The sequence below is a fragment of the Sarcophilus harrisii genome, chromosome 4 (assembly GCF_902635505.1).
Source record: "Sarcophilus harrisii chromosome 4, mSarHar1.11, whole genome shotgun sequence".
Classification (NCBI taxonomy): Eukaryota; Metazoa; Chordata; class Mammalia; order Dasyuromorphia; family Dasyuridae; genus Sarcophilus; species Sarcophilus harrisii.
Window position 1 is genome coordinate 25,854,351 of NC_045429.1, and position 19,373 is coordinate 25,873,723.

The 19,373-nt window shown below is 48.4% G+C and overlaps 1 protein-coding gene across 3 annotated transcripts in view; it reads right to left on the reverse strand.

Annotated features, from left to right (window-relative positions):
- Positions 1–18,649, reverse strand: part of ELAVL4 (ELAV like RNA binding protein 4) — a 107,773-nt gene extending 89,124 nt beyond the window's left edge. The window contains exon 1 of one of the 3 annotated variants that reach the window (XM_031969151.1): positions 18,033–18,649. In XM_031969151.1, coding sequence (XP_031825011.1) covers positions 18,033–18,080 — 48 coding nt within the window. In that variant the 5' untranslated portion in view covers positions 18,081–18,649. Of the gene's footprint in view, positions 1–15,486; positions 15,835–17,563; positions 17,715–18,032 lie in introns of those variants that run through there. The other 2 variants (XM_031969150.1, XM_031969152.1) reach the window with 2 other exon arrangements.
- Positions 18,650–19,373: the final 724 nt, after the last annotated feature.

Below are 19,373 nucleotides of genomic sequence, written 5' to 3' on the forward strand. Positions count from 1 at the left end.
GCCGCGTGATGTTAGTCCTTGTGGCAAAGGCATCATCCTACCCACCAAGGCACTCCTAGAGTCAACATTTGCCCAGGATAAGCATGCGCTACTGGGGAAAACCAGCCCAAGCCCAGCCCAATGAGTACATCAACCCAAACGGCTGGGTTAGGGAGAGCCGCAGGGTATCAGATCTGGAGACGGAAGGGACCTCAGAGCCCACTGGGTTCAACTACTCCCCTTACCAATGAGGAAACTGAGACCTAGAGACTTTAAAGTTCCACTCTTGGCCAGTGTCACACTCGGGCCTGCTCATGTCTGGAACTAAGACCCCACACATGCTGCTGGCTCGGGCCAAAAGAGGCAGACTTCCAAAAAAAGTAAAGACACAAGTTCCAGACTACATGCTCTGCTCTCCTGGGATAGTGCCGGGTCTTTTATTGGAGGAAAGTTCCTGACTGAGATTATGTCAGGAAATTATTACATGGCTCTCAGATTCTCACACCCTCTTAATTAGGTAGCAAAGAACCCGGAGCTGGCCCTCCAGGATGGACAAGTCTAGAAGCTTTGTTGTACAGGCAAGGAAAGCGAGACCCAGGGATAAAAGGAAATTGGCTACATTCATACAACTAGGAAGGGGAAGAACACAGGCCCAACTCCAAAACTGACGCTTTTTTCCCCTTGGTAGGCTGATGCTCTAAGTTTCAGTTCAACCTAGGATTCAAAACAGAATTGCCAACCGGGAGAGGGCGCTATTTATTGAACTCACCTGTGTGATGGGGTGAGTCACTCTAGGCCGCAGGCTTCTCAACTTTAAGATCTGGGTATTGGACTGACAGGGTTGAGATCCCTTCTAGCTAAGTCCTAAAGCAACTAAACCAAATATGGGCCTTTGTTTTCTTTCCAGAAATTGCCTCCTAATGCCCCCAAGTTCTTCCAGGTGCAACAGGGGGCCCAGAATGCTCAGGGTGAGACTTTCAGATTAAAAGCCTATTTTAAGAATTTCAGCACAAGGTTTGGGATCCACTCTAAAGTTCAGAACATCAGAGCACAGATGTCTGGCTGAGATCCTCTACACCCCATGAATGGCTTTAAAAACAACCAGAGTAGAAAATGGCACCTGGCTATTCGACCAAAGGCTGAGGAATTGTGGGTAAGGACAGAAAAAGGAGCTTTTCCTCTCTCAAAAGTGTTCTCCCATGCAGGTAGAATTTGCAGGGGTGCCCATGTCACCCACTGCTTATTAGCATTATTCTTTTCAAAGACAAACATAATTTCATGCTGAAAATTTTCAGTCTGTATTTCCAGCTGTTTTGGGGAGGTACAGAGGATTTCTTTGCCCTCATCAGTGTCAACAACACATCCAAATTTAGCGCCATCTGTGAATTTCTGTAACATGCTTCAAACAAAGGTTCTATAAAGATCAAGCAAGACCTAACACCCATCTCCCCCCCATGTTTCCCATAAGCCCCATTCCCTAACAAGTCCTTCCCCGATGTTTTCCATAAGCCCTACTCCCTAACAAGTCCTCTGGCTATCTGACCACAGGCCCCCCCCCAAGCCCAGCCTCTTTTCCCCAGACCCTCCCTAGGAGCAAACAGCAGGCAGCCCATCTCCATCAGGATTCTGCACACGTCTAATACACCTCATCAGTCAATAGGGCCATTCGCCTCTCAAGCTCCCTAGACTGCTGCGGCAATCCATCATTCAGCGTGGCCCAAGCATGAAAAGGAAAATGGCGAAAAATTTGGGAAAAAAATCCCATTAAGCCACTTTTGGTCCCTCACCAGCTCCCCTCCAATTTCCCCTCTCCATCCCAAGGGAAGAGAGACTCCATCAATACTACACCATTTATTAAATACCTACTGCATATGGTGCCGGACACTAAAACAAGATACAGAGTCAATCCCCTTGCAATCCACAGGAGATGAAAAGATGGGCCACAAAGTGACCCTAGGCGTGGTTTTTGCCAAGGACTCAGAACAACATTATAATTATAATTGCTATTGTTATTATTATTATCTGCATTCTACAGTTGAAGAAACAGAAATGAAATGAATTTCCCAGGATCACACACCCACCTTGTAAGTCTCTGAGGCTACTGACTGTTCTATGTGCCACCTTGCCAGCCCAAGGCAATCAGAAGAAGCTCTACATAGGAGATGGCCTTCAAAAGAAACTCTAAAATTCAATAGACGAAGAGGAAGAAGGTGAATTCAATTCACCAAGCATTTATTAAGCACCTACTAAGTACCAGATACTAGGGATAAAAAATAAAAATTCAAAAATTTAATTACACGGCCAAGAACCAGAGGTAGGTCAGCTAAGCCATGAAAGAAAAGGAAAACATCCAGAAGCTCAGATTTCTCCAAACGGGGCTCTGAGATCAGCTAGTGTCCCGGGGATGATTTTTCAGCTGGAATGTTTACGGGCTGGAACCGTATTATAAGAACCATTTGGATAAGCAGGCTTCAAGGTAACTGGTTTACTTTGGTATCCTCTGTAGTTTACATTGTGTGGTCTCTAGGCTTCACAGACATTGGGGGGGGCTCCCAACCTCCTTGAAGCTAAGAAAATGGGGTTCCAACCCAGAAAAAGAGGTGCCCGAGTCCATAGGAAACCCCAGAACTTGAATCTGTTAGAATCAGTATTTACTGATGGTCCTAAGGTCAGTGTACTTGTTTCCTTCTTCCTCCTCACCTCGCCTCGCCACCCAGGTGAATAAAATACTCTGAGGCGGACACAGAGCCCTATCAGTGTGACCTTAGAGGGGTGTCATCCCTTCTCAGTTTCCCAGTCTGTGAAACGGGGAACTGCCCCAGAAGCTCCTTCCAGCCTCGGCAGTCCAACGAGGCTCCAGTAAGATGACCTCGGCTCGGCCTGCTGCGCTTCCCCCTCCCTCTCTCTAGCTAATGGCTCCATGCAGAGGTAGGCTCACTGTCAGGCTGGCAAAGTGAGTCACTACCCAGAGAAATGCAAAGAAAAAAAATGTATGTCAATTCTTCCCCCACCCCAAATTAGGAAATCCTGAGCTAAACATAAACCCAGTTTTGGAAATCATTGAGCAAAATGCCAGATTCTGAAGGACGCCCCTGAGGCATTTTAAGAGAGCCCAAGAGATTGTGCCTGCTTGCTGCCGGGCAAGCTCCAGGGACTGCTGCCAGCTAAGAGGAAGCATGGGGAGCAGGAGGCAGCAGGAAGCCCAGATCCCAAGCCCGCTCTGGACACTTGGGCCCTCTGAGGCACACTGTCCTCCTTGGCCAAACGGGCCCCTGCTCAGCAGCCAAGAACACCGGGCCCGGGGCAAAGCCTTGGAGTCGGACAGCTGGGTGTTCAATGGGCAACCTGAAGCTCTCCCAGATCCACAGCCCTTGGAGAATTGGATCTCTCTCCAAGATCCTTTCCAGCTTTGACTCGATGATCCCACAAACCTTAAAGCATTTCAGAAAGAGAAACTGTTTTCTAATCTGGGGACTCTTAACTCTTTTGTGTCCTGGACCCTTCTGGCAGTCTATGCTAATACCCCAGCTGCTCTACCCCATTCAGAACGTTATGAATGCATAAAATGAAATAATGTCATGTAAAATAAAACAGAGGATTTACAAAAGCAACGACGACTATCAAAACATAATGGCCAAAATATATTAATAAGTTCCCCGACCCAGGACCCAGACTCCGCTAATTCTTCAAGCAAAATGCCCCCGCCCCCAACCCTCTCTTTAAGGCCAGCATATCCATGTTCCAGTTTCTCTTCCCAGAATGAGACCACAGATGGGCCCCTGTAAAGTGAACTGAGAAGATTTCAGAGGCAGGGGTTCCGAGTCCACCTTGGCCACTTGCTACCCGGCTGACCCTGGCAAACCATTTGCCTTTGCAGACACAGAGGTTTTCCTCTATAAAAGAGGAGGGGTAAACGACGTGACCTCTGAGGTCCATGCCTGGCCTGCTTTAAGCATGAGGGTCCCTTGCTCCAAGCACAGCTGCTCCAACAGGGAAAAGAAACAAAAAGCTATTTCCACAACCCAGACCACATGTGGCCAGTGCACAAAGTCCTCTCTGGGCTGGGAGAAAGGCACTCCCTTTGGCTCAGTGGGCCCTGGCTCACTAGGAACAAAGGCCTGCCACTGAGAGGTAGCCGGCCCTACCCTGATCTTGGGAGCCCCACAAGGCACCCCGTAAGCCCGGGGGCTAGCGGGCCCATCTGCCCGTTCCCTCGGTGTCTCATCACCATAACCAGGTGGATTCCAGAACTGCTGCGCCTTTGCCATACAGAGGAGATTAAAGCATAATCAAGCCGAAAGTTATCCCCCCCCAAAGCCACCTAAAAACAGAGCAACTCCAAAATAAAACCAATTTACATATTTTAGACCAAATTAAAGAGTAAAAGCTCAGGAATCCCTTTTAATAGCCTGAATAATAAATGCACGTTTATGTAAAGCTGCCTCGGGGGAATGGTTACTGTAAGGACAACTTCCCCAATATTATTCATAAATATCACTTTTGTTTTGGCATTAGAGGAAGAATCCAGGCTTCTGGGAATTGTGCTCTCTGCACCCTCGGGTATCACCGCAGATAATTAATATTGACAAAGAGCAACCGGGCCAGTATTTTCTCTGTTGGTTGGGGAGCATCATGAAAAAAGGACGCTCCAAGTTCCATCAAAATCATGAGTAGTGAGGCTCTGATCTTGCCCATAGCTCCCGGGATCGGGACACCCTCACCGCTTCCATGGCCTGAAGCCCAAGGACATGGGCAGAGGTGCCTGTAGCAGGAAGGCTGGGGCAGATTCTTCAAAGGGCCCGTTTTTCTCTTTAAAGTTCAGACCGGCCTGCTGTTTTTCATATATAAACTAGAGAGCAACACCATTCACTGTGAGGTGCTCAGCTTGGCAGTAGCGGGGACTGGATCCTTGGAAACCGATCTTGATTCGCAGCACGGCACTAGGCAGGACGGTCTCCAGTGCCACTGGATTGGACAAAGATTCCTCTGGAGCAGACCACAGTTCCCTCCATGAATGCCTTTGGCAATGGCCTTCTCCAAAAGCTTCATCTGACTCACGTGTGAAAAGCATCAGCGCTTGTCCTTCAAGTCTCCTCAGCTAGACTGTGTGCACCTTGAGAGCAGGACTGTGTTGGCCTCCTCCTGGATCCCCCGCAGTGCCGGTGGGGGATTTGGCCCAGCAGAGACGTACAGAAAACGCTTGCCAAGTGAAGAAGGGCAGTGCAGAAAGCACGGTCTTACCCCCGCAACTAGGCAGACTGACACAGGGGATGTCTGAGCTCCTCCAAAGGGAATCCCCTGCCAAATGTCTGGTTCTAAAAACAACGGGGGGCAGCAGTGCCGGTCCAGTGCTAATGGGTCACTCTCAAGAGAAGGTCAAGCCCACAGAAACGTTCCTCCCCACGACTTCTCTGGGACCAGGCCCAGGAAATGACTCGCCTCCTCCCATGAGTTCATCTCCATCTCCTCCCCAGCCCAGGGCCTGCACTCCAGCAGGTTCGCAAAAAGCATGTGGGAGCTGAACTATGAATTAATCCAACACAGAGTACCTGACAGCTGGAGATGTAGGGCTGAACAGGCAAAATGTCCACAAGACAGAGTTCTTCATGGTCTTATCCAAACTGCACCCAAATGAAGTAGATGAAATGTGATTCAGATGGCCCCACGAGGCCTTCCTCTTCCTCCCAGCACCTACGTCTGAACTACACTCCTAGTTTACTCCCTGGACCCAAACCCCTTTTCTCCAGCTTAGTAAACCACCTTATTTTCCAAGACAAAAATATGAGGAGAGAACGTAAATTTTTTAAAAAACAGCCTTAAAAAAGAAAGAAGCAGGCTTTAAAGTCACTAGTCCAAGGGTTATATATATATATATTCTGTTAGTATAAAAACTAGCACCAATATTTCATCGCATACCCCATCCCAACTCATGCTGACCCAGCACTGTCCTAGGCACACTTTAAAAGCTCAAAAAATAGAGAGATGTCTATGAGTGATGAAAGGGCATGAGGCAATGGGCCCCAGCAGATCCACATGGCCCACATCTGGCCTTTATTCCCAAAAGGCTAATGGTCAACTGTGAGCAGTAGATGTATAGAATTTATATGGAACTTTTAGGTTTGTCAAAGCACTTGGGGGGTCATCAAATTTGATTTGCCTTTCTTAAAAAAATAAAATGTAATAAATGCCAAAAAAAAGAAAGGTAGAGAAAGGAAAAATGATTAAAGGATAGATGGAAGGAAGGAAGGGAGGGAGGAAGAAAGGGAGGGAAGAAGGGAGGGAAGAAAGGAAGGAAAAATTAAGAAAAGGAAGGAAGGAAAAAAGGAAAAATAAAGAGAAGGAAAGTCATTTCATTTGATTTACCTCTTTAAAAAAGATAAAACATAATAAATACAAAAAGAAAAGGAAAGAAGAAAGGAAGGGAAAAAGAGAGAAAGTGAGAAAAAAGAAAAAGAGAGAGAAAGAAAGAAAAAAGGAAGGAATGGAGGGAGGAAGGAAAGGAGGAAAAAAGAGAGAGAAAGAAAGAAAAAGAAAGAAAAAAGAAAGAAGGGAGGGAGGGAGGAAAGAGAAGGAGGAAGGAAGGAAAGAAGAGGAGGGAGGGAAGGAAGGAAGGAAGGAAGGAAGGAAGGAAGGAAGGAAGGAAGAAAGGAAGGAAGGAAGGAAGGAAGGAAGGAAAAATGGTCATGTCATTTGATTTACCTTTTTTAAAAAGGTGAAATAAAATAAATACAAAAAAGAGAAGGAAAAAAGAAAGGTAGAAAGAAAGGAAGAAAAGAAGAAAGAAAGAAGGAAGATCAATTCATTTGATTTACCTTTTCTAAAAAGGTAAAATACAGTAAGTGCAAAAAAGAAGGAAAGAAAGAAAGAAAAAAGAAAAAGAGAAGAAGAAAGGAAAAAGAGAAGAAAAAAGAAAGATTTGATTTACATTTTTTAAAAAAGGTAGAATACATTAAGTGCAAAAAAAGAAAAAAGAAAGGAAGGAAGGAAGAAAGAAAGGGAGGGAGGGAAGGAGGAAGGAAGGAAGGAGGAGGAGGGAGGGAGGGAAGGAAGGAAGCAAGCAAGCAAAGAAGGAAGGAAAGAAAAATGGTCATGTCATTTGATTTACCTTTTTTAAAAAGGTGAAATAAAATAAATACAAAAAAGAGAAGGAAAAAAGAAAGATAGAAAGAAAGGAAGCAAAAAGGAAAGAAAGAAGGAAGATCAATTCATTTGTTTTACCTTTTCTAAAAAGGTAAAATACAATAAATGCAAAAAAAGAAGGAAAGAAAGAAAGAAGGAAGAAAAAAGAAAAAGAGAAGAAAGAAAGGAAAAAGAGAAGGAAAAAAAAGATTTGATTTACATTTTTAAAAATGTAGAATACATTAAGAGCAAAAAAGGAAAAAAGGAAGGAAGAGAAGGAAGGAAGAATAGGAAGGAAGAATAGGAAGGAAAGTCATATTATTTGACTTACTTTATTTATTTTTTTTTTAATTTAATAGCCTTTTATTTACAGGATATATACATGGGTAACTTTACAGCATTAACAATTGCCAAACCTCTTGTTCCAATTTTTCACCTCTTACCCCCCCACCCCCTCCCCTAAATGTCAGGATGACCAGTAGATGTTAAATATATTAAAATATAACTTAGATACACAATAAGTATACATGACCAAAACATTATTTTGCTGTACAAAAAGAATCAGACTCTGAATTATTGTACAATTAGCTTGTGAAGGAAATATTTGACTTACTTTAAAAAAAAAAGGTAAAATATAATGTACAAAAAACAAGAGAATGAAGAAAGGAAAAAGAAAGAAAGAAAATGAAAGAGAAAGAAGGTCACCCCATTTGATTCACCTTTTTTAAAAGGATAAAATACATTAAATGCAAAAAAAGAGAAAGAAAGAAAGAAAGGAAGGAAGAAAGAGGAAGAGAAGGAAGGAAGAGAAGAAAGGAAAATCATCTCATTTGATTTACTTTTTAAAAGAAAGGTAAAATACAAGGTGTAAAAAAAGAGAGAAAGAATAAAGGAAGGAAGAGAAGAAGAAAAAAGAAAGAAGAAAGGGAAAAAAGTATAAGGTCATCCTATTTGATTTACCTTTTTTAAAAAGGTAAAATACATTAAATGCAAAAAAAAAGAAAGAATGAATGAAAGAAAGAAAAGAAGAAAGGAAAAAAGGAAGAAAAAAATGTCATTTCATTTGATTTATCTTTTATAAAGGGTAAAGTACAATAAATGAAAAAAAGTAAATGGAAAGGAGGAAGGAGAAAGAGGGAGGAGGGAAGGAGGGATGGAGGAAAGAGAAAAAGAGAAGGAAGGAGGGAAGGAAGGAAGGAAGGAAGGATACAGAAGGGGAGGAAGGACAGAATTAGTTCAACGGGGTTGGTCCACTGTGGGTGATATTAACCTGTTCAAATTTATATCTAATAATGATCATTAAGTGCCTATTGTGTACAGGAACTGGTAGGCAGTAGAGCAACAGATATGAAGGGGGGGGGGAACCCCAGCACAGAGCCTGCCTTCCAGAGGTTCACCTTATTTCTTGAACCAATGATCAAGTCTGCAATTCACCGAGAGAATAACTTTTCCTCCTGAATCTATGGCAGTCCATTTACCATTACAGGCCCTCATAGTCCATTCTGTTCATCAAAATACTATTTGAGCTTCTTTATATTTGGACACAAATCACTCTTTCAAAAAATGTTTTTTATTCTAAGGTCAGGATTTTGAATGGTTAAAAAAAGTGAAGAATGAATCCCACTATCTATAGTGAGTGGCTGGCCCCAGATGCTGCAGCTTCTGCACCCCCCAGACGTTCTTTCCCTAAGATGAGCATAAAGGACTGAATCGCCTTTTCCTCTGGTGGCCAAGTAAGACCCTCCCTCGAGCCATCAACAACAGTGCTATGGACCTCCTTTCCCAACATTCTCAGTCTTTTCAAACCAAATTGAATTCACAATCCTTCCCAGGCTCCCACAGATTACCTTCTTTATTGAAGAGAAAGTCTTCAGTATTCATTCAGAAGACAAACAATTCAAAGGGAAAAACAATAGGGGAGGGTGTCCCGAGCCCCAAAGAGGAAGATATTTCCAGTGGATCTCAAGCATCCCGGGTAGAGCTGGCAGACGGGAGCTTAGCCTATCTATGCTCCAGGTAGGCAGGAGCCAGGAGGAACGGACTCTAAAACCAGAGACTTAACTGCCCACAAACCCCACCATTTCCAATGATGGAGCTTTTAACTGGATGGAACGGACAGGGAACACTTTGCTTGAATACCTAATCATGTTACCGCCAAAGGGTCAAGTTTGGATATCCCAAGCCATTGGTCAAGGTGAGAGGGAGGGTGGTCAGCTGCCCCCATGTAAGTCTAGCCATGGCCCCTGTTGGATTCTGGATACTCCCCTCCACAAAGATATTCTTTTCTTCCAAGGCATCTTTCTCATTTCTAGTCCCTTCAAATTATTACTACATATAATAGGCAATACCCCCCCCCCCATCTCTTTTGACCAGTGTAAAGTTGATGACTTATAAAAATCCTTCTGCCTCTAAAATACACAGACACTAAAAATAAACAAGGCTTGTCTAGAAACTAGAAAGGGATAAAACAGAACAAAAAACTCTCTCTCTCTCTCTCTCTCTCACACACACACACACACACACACACACACACACACTCACACATACACACACACACACCCCTTCAGCCTCCTTCCCTTTCTCCCCCAACCTTCCACACCAGCAAGACGCCCAATGTGGTGGGAACCCAATCCCTCATCTGCAAAAATGCTTTCCATCTCAGCCATTAATGGTGCACCTTCTGACAATGGGCGCCCAGTAGTGTCAGGTGGCAGCAGGGGAAGGGGCTGCAGGATTTATGGATTGCTCTGTTGTTGTTGTTTTTCCATATAGGCCTTTCCGAGATTTTACCTATTTGAGTGGATAGGACCCTTGGGGGGGGTGTCAGAGGATTCCTTCTCCACCCCCTCCATGCTGCCCCCTTGGTCTCCATAGAACACACACACTCACCCATAACTGGCCACACCAACCAAGTCCCAAACATACATCGGCACACGTGCTACATTGGGAGGAGGGAAGGCTGGCTTCCATAATGTCAGAAAGGACACATTCTGTCCGGCCTGGCCCAACAACTGGCCGATGCGCCAGCGAGGCCACTCTGAAGGTTCAAACTGTGTGTACCCCTTCCTCCCCCCAAAGCCCCTAATGACATTGAACAAAAATACTGCATTGCACCATTTGCCAGGGCAGACGAGTGTATCTGGCGGCAGCTGCCCACCGTACACCAACAAATGTACATTTTAATGTGTCCAGGCATGTAAATGAAGTGCCTAGTGGTCACAGATTGTGGGAACAGACGAGGAGATCTATCAAGAATTGTGCACCTCCAGAGATGCACAATGTAATCCTTCTCTCCCTCTGTCTCTGTCTCTCTCTTCTCTCTCACATACATACACACACACACACAATCCTGCTCGTGGCAGAAATTCTCAGTTTGCTTTTTTTTAAAGTGAAGTTCCTGAGGAGGATCTTTTTATTTTTTAATTTAGATAAGGCCCAACGTGGCGAAGTCCAACACAGCTTGCTTATGAACACAAGTCCCTGCATGCAGATAAAATTTGAGTTTTCTCCATATACTCAAAGGAGATGTGAATAAAAAAGAGAGAATCAAACCAATCTAAAAACCCAAACAACTTACATTTAAGGCATCATCTTGCTGCCCACAGTACTTCTAAGTTGAAAGCTGCTGTCTCTAATCCCCTGCAAAGAAATACTCTTGGAAACATCAATGCACAGTGTAAATACTCCCTAAAAACTCAGCACCTTTTAGGCTTGTCATTTCTATTTAGAAGATTCCTAACTGAGAGGGAAGCTCAACAGAACTGAAGGCCACCTGTCCCCATCAACAATCATCAATGCAACACTAGAGATCATTTTGCTTAAATGCTCCTCATTCAATTATCTCCCCTCAAAACAGATATATTATTTTTCATACACACACACACACACACACACACACACACACACACACACATTTACCTCCCCCCCTCTTTTTATCCACAATCTCACAATAATTCAAAGAATTTTTAAAAATGGAGGATTCTGACAGAGAAAAAAAGTTTTAAGGGACTACCCAATCTAAGAAAGTCATTTGTATCTCTCTTGGAAGGATGGTGAAGTTGAATGAGAAAAGGAGATGAATGGAACTGAGGGTGTCACAACTGGCTAAGGGATTTCTTTTTAATCGAAACACAAATGATTTTTTAAAATCATTTATTCTTAAGCTACTGGTTTCCCCCTCCCACACTGAACTCCTTATATTTATTTATTCTCAGTATCTCTGGGTTGGGTCATTATGCCATGTTTTTTCTGAGATCCCAAAATTCCCAATCCTCAAGCCAGCTTAAGAGATATTCCTAGCTGGACACCCCATTTAGGAAATACCCCTCTGTGTTAGCTTACCGCCACCCCCCACCCCATCGACAGCAGAGAGGGGTATTTTTAAGACAAAGGAAGGACAAAGATCAGTAGTGGAAACACGTGTCTTTGTTACAACCTGAGTCCAAATCACGGTCCCTGAAAAGAATTTTCCTTTTCCCTCCAGTGCCCCACAAAATAAAAATATCAGAAAATCACTGGAAATAAAATTAAACCTTCATCGATGAGCATTCTCTAAGAAAGCTCAAAGGAATCAACATCTTTCAAAAAGCCTGGTGGGCAGGGAGCAGAAGTTAATGGAATTAAAACATGAGGTCGGGGTTTAGGAATTACTAGAATGTCTATCTTATGCCTTGTTGGGGGAAGAAATGAGGGTTTGGGCCCTGAAAGTTTAAAAAAAAACCCAATGTCATTCTTCCTCTCTCCCAGAAATATCTAAAACAGAAATCTCATTGAGAAAACAGCTGAAGAGAAGAGGAGGCTGGCGAATGGGAAGGCTCTCCTTTCTCGGAATACCCACTTACCGCCGTCCTCCCCCTTTCATCTAAAGGCCATGAGAGCCGTGATAGCCATTCCCAGAAAGGCGAGTGCCCAGCTGACCGCCCCTTAAGGAGCCGGAGGGGAGAGAGCCTGCCCTGCGCCAGCTCCCCCTTCCTGCCCCCCTTCGGAGCCGTTCTCCCCCCTACCACGCCTTCTGGAGCCACCAGTGCCCACCATCATGGGAGGAAGAGACTTTGGCTGGATCACGCCAACTCTGCGTGTGGATACGTGCCCATGCCAGGATGCCCGCCGGTGCCCCATGCTACTCAAGACACTCACAAGTGGCCGCTTCTGTGTTTGTTTTACGCAGACCGGTTGGTGCCCGGGCAGGGCTCGGGAAATCAGCACCTCGGCCCGAGCGGAGGCAGGGCTTTCCATGGTGGGGAGAAGGGGGTTTCTGGGGAGAGATGATGAGGATGGTTTTGAGTCACTTCTGCCAGCAAATGGATGGTCAGAGACGAGAGAAGCCCCCGAAACAATTACCTTTCCACATCACCACCTGCTTTTTGCAGGTTACAAAAAATCCCCTGATCCCTCAAGACCCGAGCTCTCCCTCCCTCTGCTCTCCCAGGGACAACATTTGCTGGAAATTTCTAAGAAATGATTTGCAGGCACAATCAGCCGGGCAACTTCCCGATTACGCTGCTGTCAACTTCATTCAATATAATTTACATTTTTTTCCTTGCCATTTTCCATAAATTTTCCGGGAAAAAGGGGGAGGGGGAAAAAAAATGACCTCCTCCTCCTTTCCCTCCACTCTCCTTTTTTTTTCTCCCCCCCTTTGAACAGAGAGAGGCGAGCGAACAGATGCTTAAAAATAGATTTCTGGAAATCGGCGTACAGCAGTCAGAAATGTAATTAACACCTCTTTATGGGGAATAATTAAAGTTGTGAGGGCCGGCTTTGTGGCCAGGGAATCGAGGGGCCCCCGCCCCCCCGGTTTCCGACACCGTTTGCAGTCTTCTCACACGACAACCACCTGCTCCCCCTCCTTGGCTTCCCCGATGCCTGTTTCCCCGGCAACCTTTCATTCTCTCTTCCTCCCAGAGATGGCTTTCAGTGGGCCGCTCAGCCTAATCTTGTTTGTTTAACACCCATCACAACAAGCAAGGAGACAAAGGCAGCCTCCAGAAGACCCCAGCTTTGTCCTCCCCGGCCTCGGCACCCACGGCCGGCCAGCAGCGGAGCGAGGGGCTGCCGCAAGCAGCCTGCTCTCGATATTCAGGACACGGGCGAGATCTTCAGCTTTGCCCCCTTTCCAGTCCCCACCGGCTCGACTTTATAAGTCAAAGGCAAGGTCTGGGGTGGGGGGAGGGTGGGCGTGCATAAGATGGGAATGAGAGAGCAGTTTCCGATTTCTTGTTCGGAAAAGGAGGCACCAAAAATAGACTTACTCTTGGAAAAAGGGTTTTGTGACTGCCCCAATCCCCCCCCTTCCATGAAAGGATCTTACCTGGTTCTTCAGAAAACCTCAGCCACCCACCTTCCTCCTTTCTGGCACATGGGGGGAGTGTAGCCTGGGACCCTCGTCGGGGGGGCAAGGATCAAGGACCTGGACGGACCTGGGAAGATCCCAGGAAGATCCAGGACAATCTGACTAACGATCCCCAAAGGCAGCTGGAGGGAATATTCAGTGGAAGAGACAGAGAAAAAAAGAAGGGAGGGGTTGTGTGTGTGTGAAGAGAGAGAAAGGCCCCCGGTGTGATATATTTGTGTACGTGGATTACATGTGTGAAAAAAAGGGAGGGAGGAAGGGAAGGAGGGAAAGGGGGGGAAAAAGGGGAAAAGGGGGGGAAAAAAGGGAAGGGAAAGGGGAGGGGGGGGGGGGGGGGGGAAAAGGGAAAAAAAGGGGGGGGGGGAAGGAGGGAGAAAAAAAAAAAAAAAAACAAAATGGGATGGGGGGGGGGGGGGGGGAAAAAACCGGGGGGGGGGGGGGGGGGGGGGGGGAAAGGCCACCTTTCCCCAGTCCCCAAGCCCAATTGGGGCCTCCCCCTCACCCCCCCCGCAACACCACACACACACACACACCTCCCCTCCCTCTCTGTCTCTCTCCCTCCCTCCCTCTCCCCTCTCCCCTCCCCCCCCTCCCTCCCTCTCTCTGTCTCTCCTCTCTGTCTCTCCCCCTCTCTTCCTCTCTCCCTCCTTCTCTCTCTCTCTCTCTCTCTCTCTCTCTCACACACACACACACACACACACTCACATGCGTGCACACTCCTGTCCCAGCCCGCACCAGCACGACCTCCAGTCCATTCAACCATGTAAGCCTTGCCTCCATCCGGTGGGAAGATGGACCCTCCCGTGTGGGCAGGAGGCGTTCGTAAGCTGGCATCCCTTCCGAACGCCCCGCTGGCGGCCCAACCACCCAGGCCCCCGCCCCTCCTCCTCCCCAGGGTATGGGGGATCTTGGTACAACTCAGCATTCCCCTGGCCGGGCTCCCCTCCCGCCACCCTCTGTGCCCTCTGCGCAGTCCGGCCGAGGGCGCCGCCCGGGGCACCGGACCCCGCAAAGGGAGGGCTGCGTTCCCGGGGCCCAAGGCGACCCCGACCTTACCTTGCCCCCGCCCCCCCACTTCCCAAAACCGTCCACACCCCCCAACCTCCAAAAAAAGGACACCCGGCTTCAGCCTTTCCCTTTCTGCCGAGCTCTGGGAAGAAAGCGGCGGCTTTTCCCGCCCACCCCCTCCGCCTCATTTTAGAAGGAAAACCCCCAACCACAATGACCTTACAGAATCGACAAAGGGCTCTCGCCCACGGCTGCCCACCGCCCTTCCCCGCCGCCTCTGCTGACTCGGTGCACGGCGAAACCATCAAGAAAGGAACCCAAAGAAATCAGACCAACCCCAGCCAAAGCTGGCTGAGGGTTGAACAGACACCTTCTCCCCTTTCCGCAGTCCCAAAACAAAGAAAGTTTACCAAACCACCACCACCATTCTTGACAAATATTGGGTCGCAACTTATTCCCTCAGTTTCCAAGGTTTTCTTTTCCCGGTTAATAGGATAATTTCGGGTCCACAAAGCAAAGTGCAGACATTAATGTAGTCAACCACAATGTTTTGTTCTGTTTTGTTTTTTAAAGGGGGGGGAGGGTTTAAAAAAAAGCCAAAAAAAGAGAGGGAGAGGAGAGCCCCGCTCGGTGTGTTCGGAGCCCCCCGATTCTAGGACGTAGGTAAGAACAACTGAATAGAGAGCCTCGCTGAAAATTGGCTTCCAGCCTCCCCTTTTTACATCCATTTATGGGACCATCTGTCAGCCAGAGCCCAGCGCCCATTGGCTAGGGAGACCGAGGGAGGCGTTGAAGCATCAGGCGCTATTTAAATTAGCTCCTGCCAGATTGACGATGTTAATGATTCCATGACCTCTACAACAACAGAGACCACATTTCTGAACTGCTTCGGGTGTCTGGTAATTAAGGCCCAGCTGAAAGCGACAACATCCACGCGTGTATTTTTTTTAACCTGCCTTCCCCCTCCCCTCCCAGCAAAGGCAGGTCGCCGTGTCGGGGCTGCAGATCCTAGTGGGGGGGGGTCCTACCTTCCTCCCCTGGATGGCCCAGGGGTTCCTCCATCCGCTCCCCATGCCGACGCCCGGCTTTTCGGCCTGTCCGCCGCAGCCGCCTGACTGGGGATGCTCGGTGCCGCTGCTCGGACTGAGGCGCTGCCTTTTCTTCCGGGGAAGGGGGGGACGGGACAAGATGGGACACCACCTGAGCTGGCATTTCCTGGAGGAGGCAACTCCAAGCTCTCCCCCCCCCTCCCCGACTCTGGGACCTGCCTAAGAAGTTTGGGGCCAAGTGATTTTCTTAATGGGAGGGGGTGGGGGGAGAGCAGCTGCCCAAGCTCCCCTGCCTACCTCCCTGCATTGTTCCCTCTCTCTGCCGAAGAGAAAATGACAAACGACTTGTTTTAGTGGAATTATCTCTCAACTCTGGTAGGGGCCCCAACTGGCACGAGCCGTGGCCCCCGACTCCCGGCCTACACCCACTGGCCAGGCAGAAGCAGGGGCGCATCTGAGACGGTTGCAAGCCCAAACCCGACTCCCATCACCTGAGACTCCCCCACCCCAGATTAGAAGCAGCAATGTGCCCCTTGCCCCCCGCCGCCTTTCACAAGGACTACACGGATTATATAAACACACACACAGAGCTGGCATGCCCAGCAAATACACTCCGTGCACCTGCCCTCGCCCGGCTGGCCAGTACAGCTGCTAACCCTGGGTGGGGAACGTTCTCCCCCAGAAATGCCTCCCTTCTGGAGTCAGTAAGTATACTAAGAAATATACCCAGGGCCCCGATATTCTCAATATCGGGCGCCAAGGTGGGCTCTGGTTGAAATGCTAGAAAAAAAGAAATGGGGATGTGAAGGTCACTGCTGGGTTTCAGCTCATGGCTTCCTGTTAGGGTGGGGGACAAACTGACTTGAGGGGCAGTTTTCATTTCCCTACTGAGGAGTATCACATCTGTAGTCTAATATCAGGAGTGTATTTCTTCCTTCAGTGCAAAACCCAGAAACACAACACTCCTATGGATAGATTATAGACCGTGTGTGTCTGTGTGTGCGCGCGTGCGCGTGTGTGTGCGCGCTTGTGGGGGCTCCTCCCTACACCCCCATATTTAAACACTGCTCAAAATCAAAACACATGGAATCAGAAAACATGAAATGTGGAATACATGGCGGGGTCAGGTGGAAAAGACGGAACCGAGTATGATTTCCAGATGACAAACTCAGCTCCCACCTGAAGGACACCAGGAGCCATATGAGTTTTTTCAATATTTGCTGAGCTGGGTAGGGCCCAGGATGCGTTTGTGGGTTCCCTGGCCTATGGGGTTTTATTATGTGTACACAGGCAACATATATCTGCTCTGTGATACACCAATAAAAAGTCCCGTGAGCTCAAGAGTGAGCCACTCAGTATTAAAAGATTGTGGGGTATGAACCCCAGAAACCATACTCACAGACCCCCAGGGGAAAGCCCACCGCCTGACACAAAGTGCTCCTTATTTCTACAGAGGTTATTAAAAATGAAGAAGGCAGTAAAAAGGCCCTCTTCTCTCTGGTCTTCCAGCCCCCACACCCTTCAAGGCAGGGGATACAAAAATTAACCACAGGTCCAGTCAAGCCAGTCTAGCCATTTCTCGGAAACATTATCAAGGATGCCTTAATGGCAGATCAAGAACCCTCGCATGCACTTTGCCCAAAGACTGATCTCGGCCCCAAAAACCTGGGCTCCAGTCTCTATCCAGAATCCTAAAACAAATGCCCTAAGCAGCCTCCGAGGCCTTTTCTCTAAGGACAAAGGCAGAATCCCATTGTTGAGGAAAGTCAACCTTATGATTGTATTTCCAATAGGACCCTTCGTCCCTTGGAGCCAAGTGCTGACCGCTACCTCCCAGCACCGTGACATTGGTAAAGCATCCGAATCTCAATAGATTATCTCGGGAATCGAGTCTCTCGGCTGGCATTCTACCCCCCACCCACCCACCCCACCCCAATCTTCCAACATCAGGAAGAAAAACTTGTCTTCAAGCAATCAAGCCCGCGTGAAAAGGAAATCACAAGGAGAGTGGGTGGGGGGGGGGTGGGGGGGTGGGTCTAGGTTGCTCTCTGCTTACCAGAAATGAGCAGTTTCTGGACTCATTAGAGCCGACGGGGTCCCTGAGAAGACGAGGTCTACCGGGGAGCCCCTCACCGCCTCGCAGACCTCCCAGGGGGTACGGGTATCTGAGCATCGGGAGCTGCCAGCCGTCCGTCTCTCTCTCTCTCCTCTCTGCCCAGATGGACTGTACCAGCAGCCAGCCCAGAGTGAATAACTCACCGCTCTCTATAGTGGGGAGCTGTGCCCGGCAGGGTCCTAGGCAGCAGCAGCAGCAGCCACTAATGGAGACGGCAAAGAAAAAGCAAAGAGATTCATCCCCACCCCCCCACCCCCGAGCCCCCAGAAGAAGCAAGGGGGCCCGAACCTCAATCCTGCCTCCTGTGGACTCTGCTCCGGCAGACCGCGTGGAATCTGGTCCTGAGCACCCCCTTGTCCCCCTTCACCCACCCCCCAGCACGCAGAGGCAAGCAGGCAGGAGACGTTACCTCGGTGCTTAACAAGGCGGCGTTCAGCGTCCGGCTGATTTCAAACATCTTCCCAGGAAGGAGGTTTCAGGAAGGCTGCGAAGGCTGCGTCTGCCGGCACTCCGGCGCCCCCAGCCCCGTCAGTTCTCCCCGAGCCCCCGGAGCGGGCGATGGAGCATCTCCCTCGCGCGGGCTCTGCACGCAGACCAGCCTGCCCCGGACACGCTCCCTGAAGTAACAGTTCACTCGGATACCACCAGGTGGGCAGCGTGCACAGTCGCAGGGACCGTCTCCAAAGGCGGCACCTGGGTCCTCCCTCTCGCTGCCTTGGAGCAGCGTCTGGGCGCAGGATGGGCCGAGAGCGGTTCTGGAATCCCAGCCCGTCTGGGGCTTGTCAAAATAAGTCAACAGGCTCTGCCCACCTTCCCCCGACTCCTGCCGAGGGGAGCGAGCGAATTAAAGAGAGGTACCTGCCCAGAGCCTCCGTGAGTGATCACAGCCTGGCCCCTACAAGGCGTGTCTGTTTCATTCATTCAGAGGGAAAACAGAGCTCAGAGAAGCCGCCGGAGACGCGAGGGCCCCTTGGCCAGAGCCTCCAAATACGCACATTCTCCGTGTGTGTGCATGTGTGCGCCTGTGTGTGCGTAACATGCGCCACATCCACACTCACTCTGGAAAACCCATTCCAGGGGAGGCGGAGGAACGCCAGCAAGGACAAGATGGAGGGAAGCGGGGAAGGACACAGGTAACTTTTCCCCAAGTGTCCTTGGATTTCTGCTCCGAGTGGGGCTGAGCGTGGGTGTGGGTCCCTTGTAGAATGTAAGTATCCAGAGGCTCCTCCGTGTGCCCAGGGCCTCCACGCCACAGGGCCGGCTGAAATGGAAGGAGAGTTTGGGGCTTTTTAAATAAATGACTGTTGAATGGTGAACTCAAGCACAGTGCTCCTAGGACAGTGTTGTAAGGAATCCGGGCAAGGGGGGAAGGAGCAGGCAAAGTTTAAAATGAAAGACACCCAAGGACAAAAAGCATAGTTCTGCCCTGACCCCAACCAAGAACATGGACAAGGTAGAAAGTGACACCGTGATTCCAACCCCCTCCCTTACGTAGCTCCTCAAAAAACTTAGATATTAGAAAAAAGGAAATACCCTCCACTACCCTGTGATTAAAAAAAATGAAATAAGGGTAAATACTGAAGGACTGCTTGAGAGGTACATCACATTTCTCCAGACCATGCTCCCCATTCTCTTGACATCTACTCTAGATAGTACTAGTTTTATTTGGGGCCCCGAATCCTGCCTGGCCTGCTGACAGACATCCTGCAGCTCACCCTATCCCTCCCCAGAAATTGCAGACCCCTGTTTA